The sequence below is a fragment of the Tamandua tetradactyla genome, chromosome 2 (assembly GCF_023851605.1).
Source record: "Tamandua tetradactyla isolate mTamTet1 chromosome 2, mTamTet1.pri, whole genome shotgun sequence".
In the NCBI taxonomy this organism is placed as follows: Eukaryota; Metazoa; Chordata; class Mammalia; order Pilosa; family Myrmecophagidae; genus Tamandua; species Tamandua tetradactyla.
In genome coordinates this window covers 146459038-146475919 of record NC_135328.1, presented here as the reverse complement: position 1 = coordinate 146475919, position 16882 = coordinate 146459038, and the positions used below count along the sequence as shown (strand labels likewise).

General features: G+C 35.9%; 1 protein-coding gene across 4 annotated transcripts in view; it reads left to right on the top strand.

The window, feature by feature from the left end:
* The window catches only part of IPCEF1 (interaction protein for cytohesin exchange factors 1), a 184578-nt gene that overhangs the window by 83545 nt on the left and 84151 nt on the right, over nucleotides 1-16882 (top strand). For all 4 annotated transcript variants that reach the window (XM_077149321.1, XM_077149318.1, XM_077149319.1 and 1 more), the window contains one exon: nucleotides 6014-6066. In XM_077149321.1, coding sequence (XP_077005436.1) covers nucleotides 6043-6066 — 24 coding nt within the window. In that variant the 5' untranslated portion in view covers nucleotides 6014-6042. The remainder of the gene's footprint in view (nucleotides 1-6013; nucleotides 6067-16882) is intronic.

The following is a 16882-nucleotide window of genomic DNA, read 5'->3' as shown; positions in this document are numbered from 1 at the left end:
GTTTTTAAAACCATATGTCAAAGTGTAGAGAGAGCAGGAAAGAAATGCAGTGAAATGAGTGGTAAAGATGACAATAAAAAGAGAAAAAAATGAGAATTTTCTAAAGCAAATAGAAAATAATTGAAATCAGAATGACAGAACTTAAAATTAAAAGGAAAAAAATGGATAAAACCTTTTTTCTCCTTCTAAATTTCCTGGACAAAGCAACAACCCCAAACTACCTCTTTATCCCATATGTCATTAGATGCTTGCTAATGGAAAGGTCATTTTGCATTTTCCTTTCTTATCTTCTGCTCTGCCTTGACAAGTGAAATCACCTGCTAATTGGCAAAACCAATGGATTATTTCATGCCCTTTGCTTTTTAATGAGGAAATAGGTTTTTGTTTTCTTGCTTTCCATGGCATCATGATGATAAGTCATCAATTAAGAGTATGCATGCTTACAAACTATTCTGGTTGCAAGTTAAGTGAACACATTTGTTGCCACATTTATTACATGCTTTTTGATGATTGAGAATTCTGTCTCAAGAATGACCAGCAATCTTTGTTTCCTCTTCAGCTCTGGTTTCTGGATTAAAAGCATTACACCTTATTTTGTTTGTACCTAAAACAAATCAGAGTTATTCTATAAAAGCACATTTGAGGGAAAGCCTTTTTTTGAAATTAACTTTGTTACTCATTTAATAATTAAATGTATTTCCCACCTTTCCATTACACAGCTTATCAGATACTCATTTTATTTCATTTCACCAACTTAAAGAAAACAACTATGAATACCCCATTGGTTTAACTATGTATCATGCTGAGATTTATTAAGGAATTGTTCTTTAAACAGTTATCTGCCTCAAATAGGACGGAGACAATTATTCCCTTCAACTCTGAAATCAGGCACCAAAAATGTCTCTGAGAGACAGACTAGGAAGTTTAATAAACCTTGAAGTGTGAAAGCTATTTTATCTGATGAAATCTATTATCACACTTGTTCAAACCCTTTAGTTGTGTGCTAATTCAATTAGGAAGAACAGTTTTATGTAGCAAAGCTATTTCTTGGTGATTGTTTCCATTCTAGGTAATCACTACCAGTTATTGACTGTGTATAGTGCCCTAAGTGTTTCCCATTTGCCATTTCATTTAATTCTCACAAAAATCTGCAGGTTGGTTATCATTACATCTATTTAACAGATGAAGCATCTGATATTCAGAGAAATTAAATAATGTTCACAAGTTCACACATTTAACTAGCGACAGAGCTGGGTTCAAATTTAAATCTGTTTGGCTCCAAATCATGTATTTTTGTGCATGAGATGGATTAGTTCATGTGTCACCTTCTCTACGTTATGGTGTTCAGTTGTTTTGTCAAGCTCTGGCCTGATTTTTACTGTGAGTCCACAGATGGACTCACATTTAGTTGATTGCATCTATGACTGATTATATCTACAACCAACAAAGAAGTTTACCCTCAACAATGTGAGAGTCTCTTCATCCAATCAATTGGAGGTCTTAAAGCCAGAACTGGATTTCAGATGTCAGGAAGAAAAATTTCTGTCTCTACTTCAGCCAGCCTGCTGCTTCTGGGAAATTCAACATCATCCCCATCAGATTTCCCCATTTGTAGCCGGCTTTATGAAATTCGGATTTGCTAATCCCTATGGTCACATAAACCAGTGAGCCAGTTCTTATAAAAAAGATATTCTGTATATGGAATATTTTCTTGGCCCTGTATTTCTGGAGAAGCTTGACCAATAAATACAATGAAGTAGTTTTAAAACTGTTTTTTTTTGCTTGTGCACCCATTACATAATCTGGAAACCCTATATATCCCCTCATACTTTAAATTTTCATCTAAAGTTTTTATCAAAAGTTTAAATAGTTGCAAAATCTACTTTCTTGTCTCTCTGCATTTGCTATTTCTAGATATTTTGCGTGACTAGAATCATGGTATATGTGTCCTTATGTGGATTGCTTATTTCAGTCAACATAATGTTTTCAAGATTCATTCATGTTGTAGTATGTGCCAGCACTTTGTTTTTTATAGCTGAATAATATTTCATTGTGTGTATGCACCACATTTTCTTCAGCCATTAATCTGTTGAGTGACATGGGTTGTTTCTACTTTTTTGGCTATTGTGAATAGTGCTGCTCTGAACATTGGTGTACGAGAATGTTTGAGTCCTTGTTTTTTATTTCTTTGGAATATACCTAGAAGTAGAATTGCTAAGTTATATGATAATTCTGTATTTAACATTTTAAGGGAATACCATACTGCTTTCCACAGTGGCTGTGCCATTTATAATCTCACCAACAGCACACAAATGTTCCAATGTCTCCGCATCCTCTTCAACACTTGTTATTTTCTGTTTATTTTTTAAATAATGGCCATCCTGCCGGGTGTTTAGTTGTACCTTATCATGGTTTTGATTTGTATTTCCTTAATGGCTAAAATGATGTTGATCATCTTTTCATGTGCTTATTTGGCCATTTGTATATCTTCTTTGGAAGAGTGCCTGCTCAATTCATTTGCCCATTTTTTTTAAAATTGGGTTGTTAAATTATTTTTATGATCCTTCTGCACAGAATTATCTTTGAGTCATTCTAGTGAGATTTTCAATCTCATATTTGCCAAACTGCTTCAAGAAGTAATTGCTAACTATGCACAGATACTTTCACAAAGGCATTTCCATACACTGCTGCTGTTCACTTACCCTTTTGTGCCACTAATTGCCTATTGTTTCTATCAGTTTGTTCTTTGATTGGAGGAAACCTGACCTTAACACTGTTTTATTTCCATATCCTTCAGATTGAGAAGGAGATTTCTAATGGGATAGCCATAATGGCAATATTCCATTAAACAAAATGATTTTGAATGCATGGGGTTTCTTTATGGGTTTTCATCTATAGTTTTGTGGTTTTATTGGTTGTGTTTTTAATTCTTTTACTCAACAAATATTTATTGAATCATCTGATGTACAAAGACTGGTGATACAGCAGTAAACAAGTGAACAAGACATGATACAGTGCTCACCCTTGGGTAACTTATATTTTGTGGGGAATCAGATATTAAGGAGCTAGTTGTAAAATTAATCATTAAATACAGTTATGAGACGTTCAATGAAGAAAAGAGAAGTTTCTATGCGAGCATATAAAAGTGAACTTGATATCTTACAAACAAGGATCAGGAAAACTTTTCTTGAATAAGTGACATTTGTTCTGAAGATTGAACAGTTAGCTGGTATAAACCTTCTTGGGTGGGTCTGTTGAAGAAGAGTATGCAGAAACGTCTGAGATTGAGAGGAGCATGTTTAAGGAACTTGATGAAGAAAAGACCTGTGAGTCATGGAGGGGAAGGGATAGGGACTTGGAAATAATCCAAGATGGGAGGCATCCAAGTTACCTCCTCTGCCTGGAGAAAAGGCAGAAGCTAGATGGTATAAAGCCTTGTAGGAGATTTTCATGATTTTGTTCTTTATCTCAAGACCAGTGGGAAGCCATTGTTAGGATTTAAGGGAAGAGATGAAATAGTCGTATCTGCATTGGGGAAAACACCGGTCTGGGCAAGCAAGAAAGTGGGACATCAATTTGCATGTTCTTGTAGTGGTCTAAAAGAGAGATGCTAGTGGCTTGGACTAGGGAGGTGGCAGTGGGAAGAGAGAGAGAGAAAAAGAAAAAGAGAGAGAGGACATATTTCAGAGATAGCTAAAAGGTAAAATCTGTATAAGAGAAATAGTTCTCAGGATCAAGAAAGCTTAATTTTAGTGGGTAGAACAGCATATTCTCAGCAAGTCTCCCTCCTTAGGAGAAGAATTAAAGATGATTTTTTTTCCCTTTTTCTTCAATCATCTCCTGTCAATTTTCTGTTTGTTTTACTCCTGGAAATCTGGCTAAGTGTGAGGATTCAGAATTCCACTGAAATAACATCATCTGTGCGTGTTAACTACCACTTCAAAAAAATAATTTAGCAACTCTTGTCCAGCCTTTGTTCGTCACTTGGCTAGGAACTGGGGTACACAGAAGACCGTCTTGTGCCCTACATTGGACGTTCTTGTTGTTCAACTGGGGAGACAGACCTGTCCGCAGAAACATGGGCCAGTACCTTGGCCATCTTAGAGTTATGAGCATGCCCTGTGGGAGAAGGTGATCAGGCTAGGCTAGATAGTAACCTGGTGCTTAAGACAGCAGGCTCTGGAGTCTGAGTTTGAATTCTGACACATCCATTTACTGACTTCTTCATCAAAATTGCCGAAATTTCTTCGTCTATAAGATGGGGCTGTTAATAGTGCATTATTCATAAGGTTTTAACAATTATGATGTGATAGACAAGAATAATTTAGAGCAGGGCCCGGTACATACATAGTAAGGGCTTAATACATGCAATAAATTTAGCTATTATATTATTACTTGGAAGGGGAAGATTATCCATCGGGTTAGAGTCAGGAAAAATTTCTAACTACTTACTGTCATATGGAAAGGGTATATATAGTTGACCTTTAATAACTTTCCTTAAGGAATGAATATGTTTTATCATAATAAAATAGTTGTTGAACATTTATTACATAATAGGGTCTGTTATAAGCCTTATAGACATTTTTTGCATTTAGTTATTTTCCAACCCTAAAAAAAGAGATGCTATTATTATTTTCATTTCACAGATGAGAGGTCTGAGGCCCCAAACTATAAATTACTTACCCAAGGTTACACGGCTAGTAAGTAGCCAAGCTGGGATTTAAATCCAGTCCAAACCAATCCAAAGTTTTGCTCTTAACTTCTACAATATATATTTCATTCTTTACGTAAAAGTGTTGCTGAATTCAAATGAGCTTTTATTGGTTATGTATTTTCTCAATCAGTGGATACCCAAAGTACATTGCTATAAAGTCAATATAATGTTTATAACATTTTATTGAAACATTTTCATTTTGAAAATAAATGCTTATGGTAGAAAGTAAATACAGAGGGGAATAAAAAATACATCACTGGCCATGCCAACTGTCATAGAGAATAGTGTACACATTTTACTGTAAATCTTCTCTGACGTTTTCTGATTTATTGATGTGCGTGTGAGTAACCTATGCATTTTTTATGAGAAAATGAATGGGATTATCCTGTAAAGTAGTTTTTAACTCACTTTTTCATTCACATGTATTGGGAGACTCTCTTCATGCTTGATATGATAGTGCTTAGTGCAGTTCACGGAACACAGTAGAAGCTCAGTAAATATTAGCCATCAATGGCATTGCATCGGAATCATCAAAACTGCCTTCCAGATAGGCTATACTAATTTGAAGTCCCAGCAATAACATATGAGAGTATTCTTTTCAATATACCTCAACCAGACATGGCTTTTCTCTTTCCTTGCTTCCTTCTTTCTTTCCCTCTCTCTCACTCTTTCTCTTTCTTTCTTTCCTCCTTTCTTTCCTTTTTTTTGTTTCTTTCTTTTTTCCCTCTTTCCTCCCTCCTTCCCTCCCTCCCTTCTTTCCTTCCTTCCTTTCTTTCTCTGATCTTGAACATTAAAAATGAAAATATTTTATTTGCCTTTTACTTTGCTACTAATGAGGTTAAACAATTGGTCATTTGTATGTGGTTTTTTAAATTTCACCTCCCTCATTTTTCTGTTCATTTGTTTATAATTTTATTGGTTTGTAGAAATTTCTCTATACTATGACTCATATAGTAAATGTCTATTGAAGATATTTTCATCAAAATGAGGAGGAAAATATTTCCACTTTTCAAAAAATACGTATACAATACAATTTGAAGACTATAAATCATATACATGTCTTGCCTGTGGACTTGAAAGAATATTAACAAATGTGCACATGAAATTCTGGCTGATTTTATGAACACAGTTTGGAACGTTTGCCTTATGGAATCCTGAAATAATAGTCATTTAATGAATTGCTTTTATTGTGAAATTCATCAGTCAAAGTAGAAATGCCTTTTTACCTCCTTCAAAGAGATATACACTTTTATGAATACTTTGGCCCCACATTTAACTGAAAATCTGTTTCTCTTTTAGCTTTTGTTTCTACCGATTTGACATCATACATGGCTACTGACGGCAATACTCTTGTGAGTACCCTTTGTAAGATCCTGAGTTTCAGATATTCCCTGTGAATTTGAGGAATGAATGATATAATGGACTGTCAGGTTTCAAAGGTCTTATCATCACTGAGCATTGTGTAAGTGGCTAGGATATTTATATTTAAAGATCAATGATTTGGGGCAGGCCACGGTGGCTCAGCAGGCAGAATTTTCACCTGCCATGCCAGAGACCCAAGTTTGGTTCCTGGTGCCTGCCCAAGAAGGAAAAAAAAAAAAGATCAATGATTTTAATGTTCTGTACATATATACTTTTTCTCTCTGTGTTTAAAGAAGATGCTGCCAATGATACTGGTGCTGCCTGTGACCTCTATGGGGAAAAGAAAAGTCTGTTAATTGTTACACCGAAATTATGTATTCCTTTGAAGCAATTTTATATTCATTAATTCACCTAAAACAAGTGAATTGAGCAAGCGTATGATCCCTATTAAATAGATAGGAAATGTTTTGCAGGTAGAAATTAAGCTGGATATTAGTAAAATGACATTTCTCATGGAAGGGGATGTAAGGCAGTGTGGAATTATATGATGTATATTTTGGTAAATCAAATGACTGCATGATAGATCCATAGGACAGTTTTGGGAATGGAAGTGAGGCAGAATCAGAAGGGTATTGGGAAAATACAGTATAGACCTCCTGGCCAAATAGGGAGCATGGACAGTGCTTTCCTGATGCAAATTAAACAATGATGTCAAGGCAGGTTGTGGTAATAGCGATGCAGAAATTGAGTTAACTAGACAGCTCCTGGAAGAGACATTTTACAAAAGAAAAGTAGGACAGCTGAAAAATTCTTTTCTTGCCTTGTTAGCAATTTCATATCTGAGAAATGGTGAAGGCCTGAGAGTGTGTTAATTCTGATACTAATACTAAATAAGGAGGAAAGACTTGTTAGTGATGAAGAAATGGTGGAGACTTTGGGAAAAGGACCACATAACATTCAAATGAAAACAAATATTATAGTCAGTTGTGTACTTTAGTTGTGATCTTCTGGATATGAATGGGTGGTTGTTGTATGACAACAAAAATGTGAGTCACGTTGTTATCACTCAAAAAGGAATTTCTTCCTGAGTGCATACAAAATCAACTGGTAGATTCTGGGATTTTGAGAAAAGAAAAAGTTGATGAACAGAGGCTAGCCTTGGGAGACAGGAGATTAAATAGTTCCCCAGATCTGTCTCCCAGAGCTGATAAGGTGAAGCATGTTTATTGGATTAAACAAAGGGAGGTGGGGCTAGGAATGCTAAGGCTATTCGCACATTGGGATTGGCTAATAAACATTCAAATTTAGCAAATTGGCTATTATCATTGGTTGTGTCCACATTTAAATTATGTTAAATTTAGCAAGTTGGTTATTATCTCTGGCTGATGGGTTCTGTTATCTTGGGGATGATGTCAGTGGAATTTGTAATATTTGGACCTCTTGCCTTCTTTCAGGTCCAGTATTCCTTTTTCCAGTTGTCTCTCCTTATTTTGATTTTGCTTGCAGGGTATTTTATGCCTTGGGGTCATTTTAAGTTCGGGTCTTGGTCAAAGCTAATTAAAGCTAGTCTGGCTAGAATTGTTAAAACAAGAACGTAGGTGGGGAAATTCAGAGAGAAGAGAAATGGAAATTTTGGCAACCTAGTTAGGGAGGGAGCTACTTTGGGGAGGGCGTAATGAAAAATGGGTCAGGGTCTGCTACAGCAAGAGGACAAGTAAGAGGAACAACTAAGAGAATAAATGTGGCAGATTTGATATTAAGATGTGTCCACAGGATGTGAAAGGAGGGTTGTATGGTCAAGGGTAACAACACATGGGTTTCATAGATCTGTAAAATTAGATTCTGAAAAGCTAAACCTTTGTAGTTTATGAAAACGTGTAAAAACAAAAAAGTATGTGTGATTGTGAGCATGCGTGTGTGGGACTGTGTGTGTATTACCTGGAACAAAAAGTAAAAAGGAAGAAACAGGATTGTTCAATCCTTGGGAAAGGTAATATAATGTTTAATTCTTATGTTGCTCCCTCTTTTCCACCTCTGAAGGAAAGTAATTTTTCCAGCTGGAAGGAGTTCATCTTACATGTTTAAGAAAAAATTAGAAATTGAGATAATGAGAGAATACCTATGCAATTGGAATCAACCAGCCCATTCATTTATTTATTCATTCAAACATTCATTTAGTGTTTGCCGATTACCTATCTTCACTCATCAGGTGCTGTACTAGGTGGGAACTGAAGGTTTAATTGTTACTTTAGACAAGTTAAAATATCCACATCTTAAAAAAGAAGTATAGGGCGGGCCATGGTGGCTCAGCAGGCAGAATTGTCGCCTACCATGCCAGAGACCCAGGTTTGATTCTCAGTGCCTGCCCATGTTAAAAAAAGAAAAATAAAGAAGTATAAACCTAGATATTGGAACAAAGATGTAGGTGTGATTTTTGAGACAACAAATGTCATTCACATAATTGCCAGTCTAGAACTGATACCGCTGAAATTGGTAACCTGCCACCCCATGAACCCAGGGCACAAGTGAATTCAGTTTTGATTAGTGGGAACTCGGGCTCTATATGGGTCTGTGCTGGTTTGAAATGATCTATGTACCCTAGAAAAGCCATGTTTTAGTCCTAATCCCATTTTGTAAAGGCAGCCATTTCTTCTAATCCCTATTCAGTACCGTATGTTTGAAACTGTAATTAGATCATCTTCCTGGAGATGTGATTTAATCAAGAATGGTTCTTAAACTGGATTAGCGGGAGATGTGTCTCCACCCATTTGGGTGGGTCTTGACTGGTTTACTGGAGTCCTATAAAAGAGGAAACATTTTGGAGAATGAGAGATTCAGAGAGAACAGAGAAGAGTGACATAGCCACAAGAAGCAGAGAGCCCACAAGCCAGCAACCTTTGGAGATGTAGAAGGAAAACGCCTCCCGGGGAGCTTCATGAAACAGGAAGCCAGGAGAGAAAGCTAGCAGATGACGCCATGCTCACCACATACCCTTCCAGCCAAGAGAGAAACTGTGACTGTGTTCACCCTGTGCCTTCTCACTTGAGAGAGAGATCCTGAACTTCATCAGCCTTCTTGAACCAAGGTATCTGTCCCTGGATGCCTTAGATTGGACATTTCTATAGACTCATTGTAATTGGAACATTTTCTCAGCCTTAGAACTGTAAACTAGCAACTTATTAAATTCCCCTTTTTAAAAGCCATTCCATTTCTGGTATATTGCATTCTAGCAGCTAGCAAACTAGAACAGGGTCTTTTCATTTCATGAACTAGCCCATGCCCTAGGCTCAATCAGCCCAGCTCTCCTTGTTATTTTTACCCCACAACCATCAATGTCTGGGCTGTCTTGCTTAGTGTCTCTCTTAAGAATTTTTTCCAGTTGCTTTTTAGTGGTTACTCTACTTTATCTTTCCATTCAGAAAATTAGTTCCATTGTCTCCTGTCATTTGTTCTCTAAACAAAATGTAGCCCAGGAGACCTACTTTTGTGCTAGGTAGTTTCAGTAGTTTTAATACATTTGACCTAATCACATCCCAGATTACACTTCATTTCCACTAATCTAACATTTATTGAGCTATATGTCCTATGCATTCTGCTTGCTGCTGAATTATAGACAAGGGGCTGCCTTCCCATTTGAGGCTGTGGGTGGGAAGGAAAATACTTCGAAGGCACTTTTGATGAGCCTAACCTGCTAGTTCTCATTTATCTTGGTGTGGTAAATGACCTTAATGAAACTGCTTGAGAAAATAGATTCTAAGCATTTGAAATCTTATGACGTGTGTCCTAGAATAGCTTTTTCCTTTCTTGTTAAGCCCAGTTTGTCTTTTTACTTGCAAGGATTCTTTCCTCTCTTCTGAAAGAGAGGAAAGAATTTTCAAAGCTAGACCTTCATATAGAAGAATCAAAAATCTTAACATCACATAGGACCCAAAGGAGGCTAGTTCTACCTCTTAAATATTTCTCCATTTTCACTGGCCCATTCCCTCTGCTTTCTGGACTCTTTGCTCCTACCTGCTTCACTGAGATCCATTTGCCATGCCATAGCCAGAATGAATTTTCAAAATGCATGTCTAATTATGTCACTCATTTGCTTTTTCTTTTTCAATGGCTTTCCATTGGACTCAGGCTAAACATCACCCTTTTAAACTTAACTCACATGGCCTTGTGTGATGGAACTCTTCTTATCAGTGTACTTTTACAGGCACTACCCCCCGCTCTCCATGGTTGAAACACCCTGGATCATATGCATGTCTTTTATTGGATCTGGTCATGCTCAGCTCTTTGTCTTTCATGTTTCTAACTAGCCATCACTTCTTGAGATGCCTTCCTCAACTCCCTAACTTGGGGTAACTTGACTCTTCTGTTTGCTTCTTTTGTACCCCATTTGATTCTTATGTGAAGATTCTGTTATCCTTGTTTGCTTGTCTGTCTTCCACATATAACTGTGGCCTGTGTGAGTGCTTGCTTGCCAATGGGTCCCTGGTCTTGGCACTGGTGAATTAGTGCACTAACTGTTGGATAAACAAAAGCCATGATATACCAAATTGTGGCTTGAAAATAAAGCATGAACATAATTGCCTTTAGGATCTTGGCCATAGCTTGTTTGGAAATCAACATTATTAGATTTGGTATAATCCATAAACATCTCTAAGAGTTCATTTACATAATGCCCTTGATACTTAATAAGGCTTTCCATGTTTCACACTATGGTGATAATAAAAATATTGTGCACAAGACCTTATTGTTCAGCTTTTTTTATGGTTAATTTCTCACCAAAAATAAAAAAGAACTGCATCTATGAACCCTAAATGTTTGATCAGAAAGTTCTCTTGTCTTCAATGCACTTTATCAACAAGGTGTTTTCACTAAGAAAGGAAAACACACTCATGTAAAGATAACAAGGCTCAGAGGGAATGTGACATATCATCTCTTTTATCCTCAAGCATGATTCTTTTACCCAAAGCTCCTGAATTCTCTTGATTCCAGGGATGACCTTAGCGGGGAAGAAATATCTGCATTATCTTAGCTAAAACTTTCTTGTAATGTTTCCCAAAGAATTCTTTGAATACAATTCCTTCATTAAAATACTGCCTAAAAGTAAAATGTCAGCTGGTAGCTTTTTGCTGAAACAAAAATGTACAAATCATGGCTCATTTACTTGGTTTCCACGCTGATGATGAAAAGTCCAGTGAGTGTGAATGAACATTTACTTCTGGCACTGGAGTTATCTGCTGTGCTTGGACTTTCATCTGTGGGTGGTTCTGTAAAATAGAAAACTGCTACGTGCTATGTTTGCTTTCCAGGAAGGCTCTGCATTCATTATTCATAAAATGTTTATTGTGAAGCTACTATACACAGGGAACAACCCAAACATGATTTCTGCCTCATGGGAATTGGCCTTGCCTCTCAGTCCAATCTAAGGTCAAGTCATGGCATAGGATTCAGGCATCTGTGATATTGAGGGATGAAACAAGAAGTTAATTTTTTGTACTTATGATCAAGTAAGAAGAGGAACTAAAATTTGTGTAGTTTGCTTTCTGGGCTACATCAACATAACTCTCCGTTGATATGATTGTCCCAAAATTGTGCACAAGGATGACACAAAGATCAGACTTAGAGGGCAGTTGAATATATTGGCTGTCCCAAGTAAGATTTCAAGTAGGAAGTGCTGATCAGCCTTTTGGACAAAGATTATTGGGTAAGGGTGGAAGGCTCTTATTAGATACCATTGGAAAACTTCTGCTTTTATTTCCCCTTCTAACATTCTCTATTTCTGGGGTTCCAGATCCTCAGTACTGGGAGGGCAGGGTAGAAATAAAGATGTTAGAGAAAGCCATTGAGGTTTCTCAAGAAATATTCTTTTTTTTAACATGGGTAGGAACCGGGAATCAAATGGGGGAAATACTCTTATTGATGGAACTAGGGATTTGTTCAGCATAATTCCTTTTTACCTTCATGGAAATACCAAAAGTCAGCTTTCCTGGTTCTTTCAAATTTAGTATCAGACAATGCCAAAGGATTTTCTCTATGCATGTGCCACTTTAGGGGGTTAGTAAAGCATTGAAGAAAATATTGCTTAACTCTCCTGTTATTATTTATTGGGTGGAGGCATTTCGTACCTCTAAGTAATCGTACTGTAGATCACTTTCCAAGTATTTGTCAGATCTGCACTCAGTGCTGAGCACTGGTAAAGCATTCATAAGAGGCAAAAATTGGCATGATACAGTTAGTCTTTCAGTAAATACTAATTGAAGACTACCTATGTGTCAAAAATTGTGTTAGGTGCTACATTTGGAAAGTGTGACATTCAGGTTCAGGAATTTTCTCTTGAAGTCTTATCCAACCATTCAAAGATTTTAAGATTCTCGTGTTCTTCTTAACTTTAATAGAAATGCTTGTAGTGGTTTCCAATAAGTGTGTTGCTCATTTGGGAGCTGAGATGGATGTATTGTCATGTTACATTAAAATATGTTACATTTCCATTTAAAATTAGGAAAGGATATTAAATAATATTTGGTGCTGTTTTCAGCTGCTGTGGATATGATCAAATTATTTTTATTCCTGGAGCTCCTTGTTGTAGCCTTTCAGTACTGTGGGGAATGGGTTGTACAGAGGCTTTGACTGCAGGCCATTGCATAGGAGAGAACTGATGAGAATCTGACAGTGGCAGCAATAGTGGCAATGGAGAGGGAAGAAGGATTTGTTAAACATTAGGAGGCAAAATGGGCAGGGGTGGTGATTGGGTAAACGTTCAGGAGAAGGGAAAGGGACAACCCGAGATTATCCACAGGATCTGGGTTGGACCATTGTGGATAGTGATGTCACAACGTGAAACTAACTACCTTCTAAAGTCAGAGAAATTGCCTTTGGCCTGGGTCTCAAAGGATGGGTAAGCACTAACCAAGTGAAAATGGGGAAGAAAATAAAGTATTTAAAAGTAAGGAGTTGTTAAAATGCCTGGCCTTTGTGCAGAATAGTGAAAAGTTTAAAGTGCCAGGAGAGGCAACAGACAGATAACTGTTGGTGCTATTTTGAGGCCAGTATGGGAAAGGACTTGTAGATCATCTGCATTGTCTTGAAGATGGAGTCTTATAAATGAAATGATCAACTTCCGTTCAAAGATGGTCGTGTGAGTTCACACTTTGACACTCCACTCTGCTGCAAACATGTAGAAAAGATAGACAAAGAGAAACACAGAAGACCAAAAAGTTATAGTAAGGCTCAAATAGATTAACAATCATCTCTGTGGATCAGAAATGAAAAGCAGCAAGCGTGACTGAAGCCATGGGCACCTGATCTGGAATCAGGAATCAGTTTTGTCTCCTGGTCCATGTTAAGGGGATTTCTAAAAAAGGCTCCAGTAATTATGGGGAGAGCTAGATTCACTGTTTAATGACAATGGTGATGGGAGCTCCCTTACTTGTGAAAGAGGCTAAAGAGAAATAGAGAAAAGTTGCCAAATCATTGCCTGGGATTATAGATTTAGACAACTGCGGACTTAGGGAGGAAGGAATTATAGACACAGCCTCAAAACCAGGAACCCCACTTTCTTTACCTGCTGGATAAAGTAACTGGATGCACGATTTTCTCCATGATTGAGGAACTGATTCTGCACCAAGTGGAGAAACCTCTAAACCACTAAAGAGAGAGCCGTGAGCACTGAAGAAGAATGAGAGAGAATGAGAGAATGAAACATTCCTGCTCACAGCTCTGCAAACTGAAATGTCAAAACACATAAAAAATATTGAATGCTAAGAATGAAAGATTTAGAATAATAATTAGAAGACGGATACGTTTTAGATTAAATTAATTTGTAAAAGTCTCATAAATTTTTTAAGTATGAAGCCCAAGAGTTTTTAAGATATTGTGAAACAAAATTGGGTATAAATGAAAAAATAAGTGGATTTTGAAAAAAATTAGAACTATTAGAAAATAAAAATATATTTCTTAAAAAACTCAAAGATGGCGTAAACTTAACAGTGAACACATTCCAAAAGAAAAGTAGTAATGTGGAAACAGTGTTGACATGTTTAAAGGACCTGACACAGAGACACAAAAAATATTAAAAATCAAGAAAAAAGAGCTAAGACATGAAAGAAAAATACTAACATATCTAATAGGAGCCTTAAGAGAAGAAAATGGGGAAATGATAGGAAAGTACTATTTGAAGATCTTTGATAATTCCCATGCTTGGAAAAAGATGCAGCTTATTAGATCAAAACTTCACTCTGAGGATTGAGCAGTATAAATGAAAATATATCTATAACTGGACAAAGTTCTAGTGAAACAAAGATGAAAATGTTTTAAAAGAGTGAAAAGATTGATCACATACAAGAATGACAGTGAGACTGAAAACAGAAATTTCATCAATGCGATAGATGCTTAAAGATGAATCAAAATCTTTGAAGAGCCAGGAGAAAATAATTTATACCCAATTGAGTTATCATTTGATTTTTGAGGGAAAAATAAAGATATTATAATACACAGAGGTTACGACAATTTACCAAATAGACTGCCATTAAAAGGAATTTTAAAGAAAATATTCTAGTGAAAAGAAAAGTGGATCCAATGGGAAGGTATGTGATAAAAGATTCAAAGGACAATCACTGAAATTGATAACATATGTCATTATATTTAATTACTTGTGGATGAATAATAATAATACCATTTTTAATGGAAAATTTAAAATACTGACTTGAATAACAAGAGAGAAGGCACTCAAATAGCAGTCAAAATGTGCTGGGTTATATCTTATATTCATGATGAATTTAGAAATACTAAATTGAACATCAAAGGAATAATGTAAGAAAAGGAAAGAAAGGGAAAAAGGAAAAATAAAATGGATGCAAACTGAAAACACAGAATAAAAATTACAACACATAAATAAATGAACTCACCTAAGAAAAGAAACGAATAGTTAATTTACATTTTTAACTCAAAATCCTGGTTTATGCTACTTATAAAAGAAACAGCAATAAAATCCCCACACAGGTAGGTGAAAAATAAAAGGATAGGAATACTAATAAAAGATTCAAATATCAACCAAAAGAAAATTGTTGTAGTTATAGCCCTTTTAGGTAAAATAGAGTATAATGTTAGTGGAGAAAGAGCAAGGTACGATAGAACAATAAAATTAAAAATTTACCAGGGATATATACCAAGTATGGAATTTATTCATCTAAAAATATAATTTGAAATATATAAAGTAAATACAGACAAAATTACAGGAAGAAATTGATAAATATACAATCATAGTATGATATTTTAGAACACTTTTATTAGAAAGTTATAACTCCAGCAACAAAAATAAAATAAAGATAAATAAAAGATTCGAAAAACAAAATTAGCAACTTGTTTGAAGCTTATATATAATATTTACAAATTTGACCATGTAGTAAGTCACAAATACAGACTAATAAATTTCAAGAAATTGATATCATAAAGATCATGCTCTTTGAACAAGTGCAACAAAGTTAAAAATCAAAGGGAAAAATTAGTTAAAAACTTAGGTAATATCACATCTGTTAGAAATAAATTATTTAGAATTGAAAAACAAGGAGAAAGTGAAATAAAATTTAAAGGTAAATTTATAGTTCTAAGTGTATTTTGAAAAACAAAGATTAAAAATAAAGGAATTGAGGATTACCTAGAAAACAACAAAGCAACAAAGAAAGAGTTAGAAGCAAAAATAGAGAAAGCTTTGTGAAATTGGAAGCGCACATTCCATTTATCAGCATATTTTTTTCTAAAGTCCAGTTTCTATGACATTTGATATAATGACAATCATACTGTGCATTTTTTTAAAGAGGGTGGTGGTGTGTGGTCCGGGAACCCAACCTGGCTCTCCTGCATGGAAGGTGAGCATTCTACCACTGAACCACCACCCTCGCACCCCATACTGTGAATTTTAATATGGCATGTGGTAAATTATGTCTGCAAGCTTTGTATATAATCAGTTACCAGATGAAGCTTTCTAGTCTTCTTTAAAAAGTAAAAGTCCATCTCTTCAATGCAAAAGAAATGTGTATTTTTGCAAAAATTTTCCAAAAATTTTAGATGTTAAGTGGGGCAAATTCAAATACTTGAATAATTCTTAAGTTTTACCTACAACATTCTAATTGGAAGAAAACAGTATGAGAAAAATAACTTAGTAGCCTCTGTGTATTTATTATGATAATGAGTTATAATTTCCCTATGTAGAAACTGTCAGATAAAATGCTCAACTGTTTGCTTTCTTTCGTTCACACACTGAGTCAAAAACCACATGTAAGATCTTCTTGAAACTGACTGGTTCGCGGGTTCCACTTCCTGTTGTGAGGAGGAAAATGTATTTTCAACTCCCTCAAGTTCTTAAGATTGTTTTCATTCTCTCATGTGAAATCAATTTAGGCTTCAAATTATGTATGTCAAGTGAAACTGAAACTCTCTGTAATTTGTTATTTCAAAAGTATGCAGTCTGAAGACAGTTTAAATAGTTATGCAGAGTTTATAATGATCTGTTACAGGAGAAGTACTATCAGGAGAGGGTTGATTCAGTATCCAAACACCCCCAGCCACTTTATTTTTTTATATAGCCGAACATAGTGCTTTCTTGTAGTAGGGTGCTTACTCTGTTTGAGACAGTGTCCTGCTTAGGGGACTCCCACAGCTCATCCTAGCCTGACACCAGAATCTAGACTAGTGCTCAAGGTTGGTCTTGGTTAATACTGAGATACAGCTTATAGCTTGATTTGGTTGGGGCGGGGGATTGGGGTGGGGAGGCTGTTTCCATAGAACCAGCCCTGAATTTTGTTTATGGAACTGATG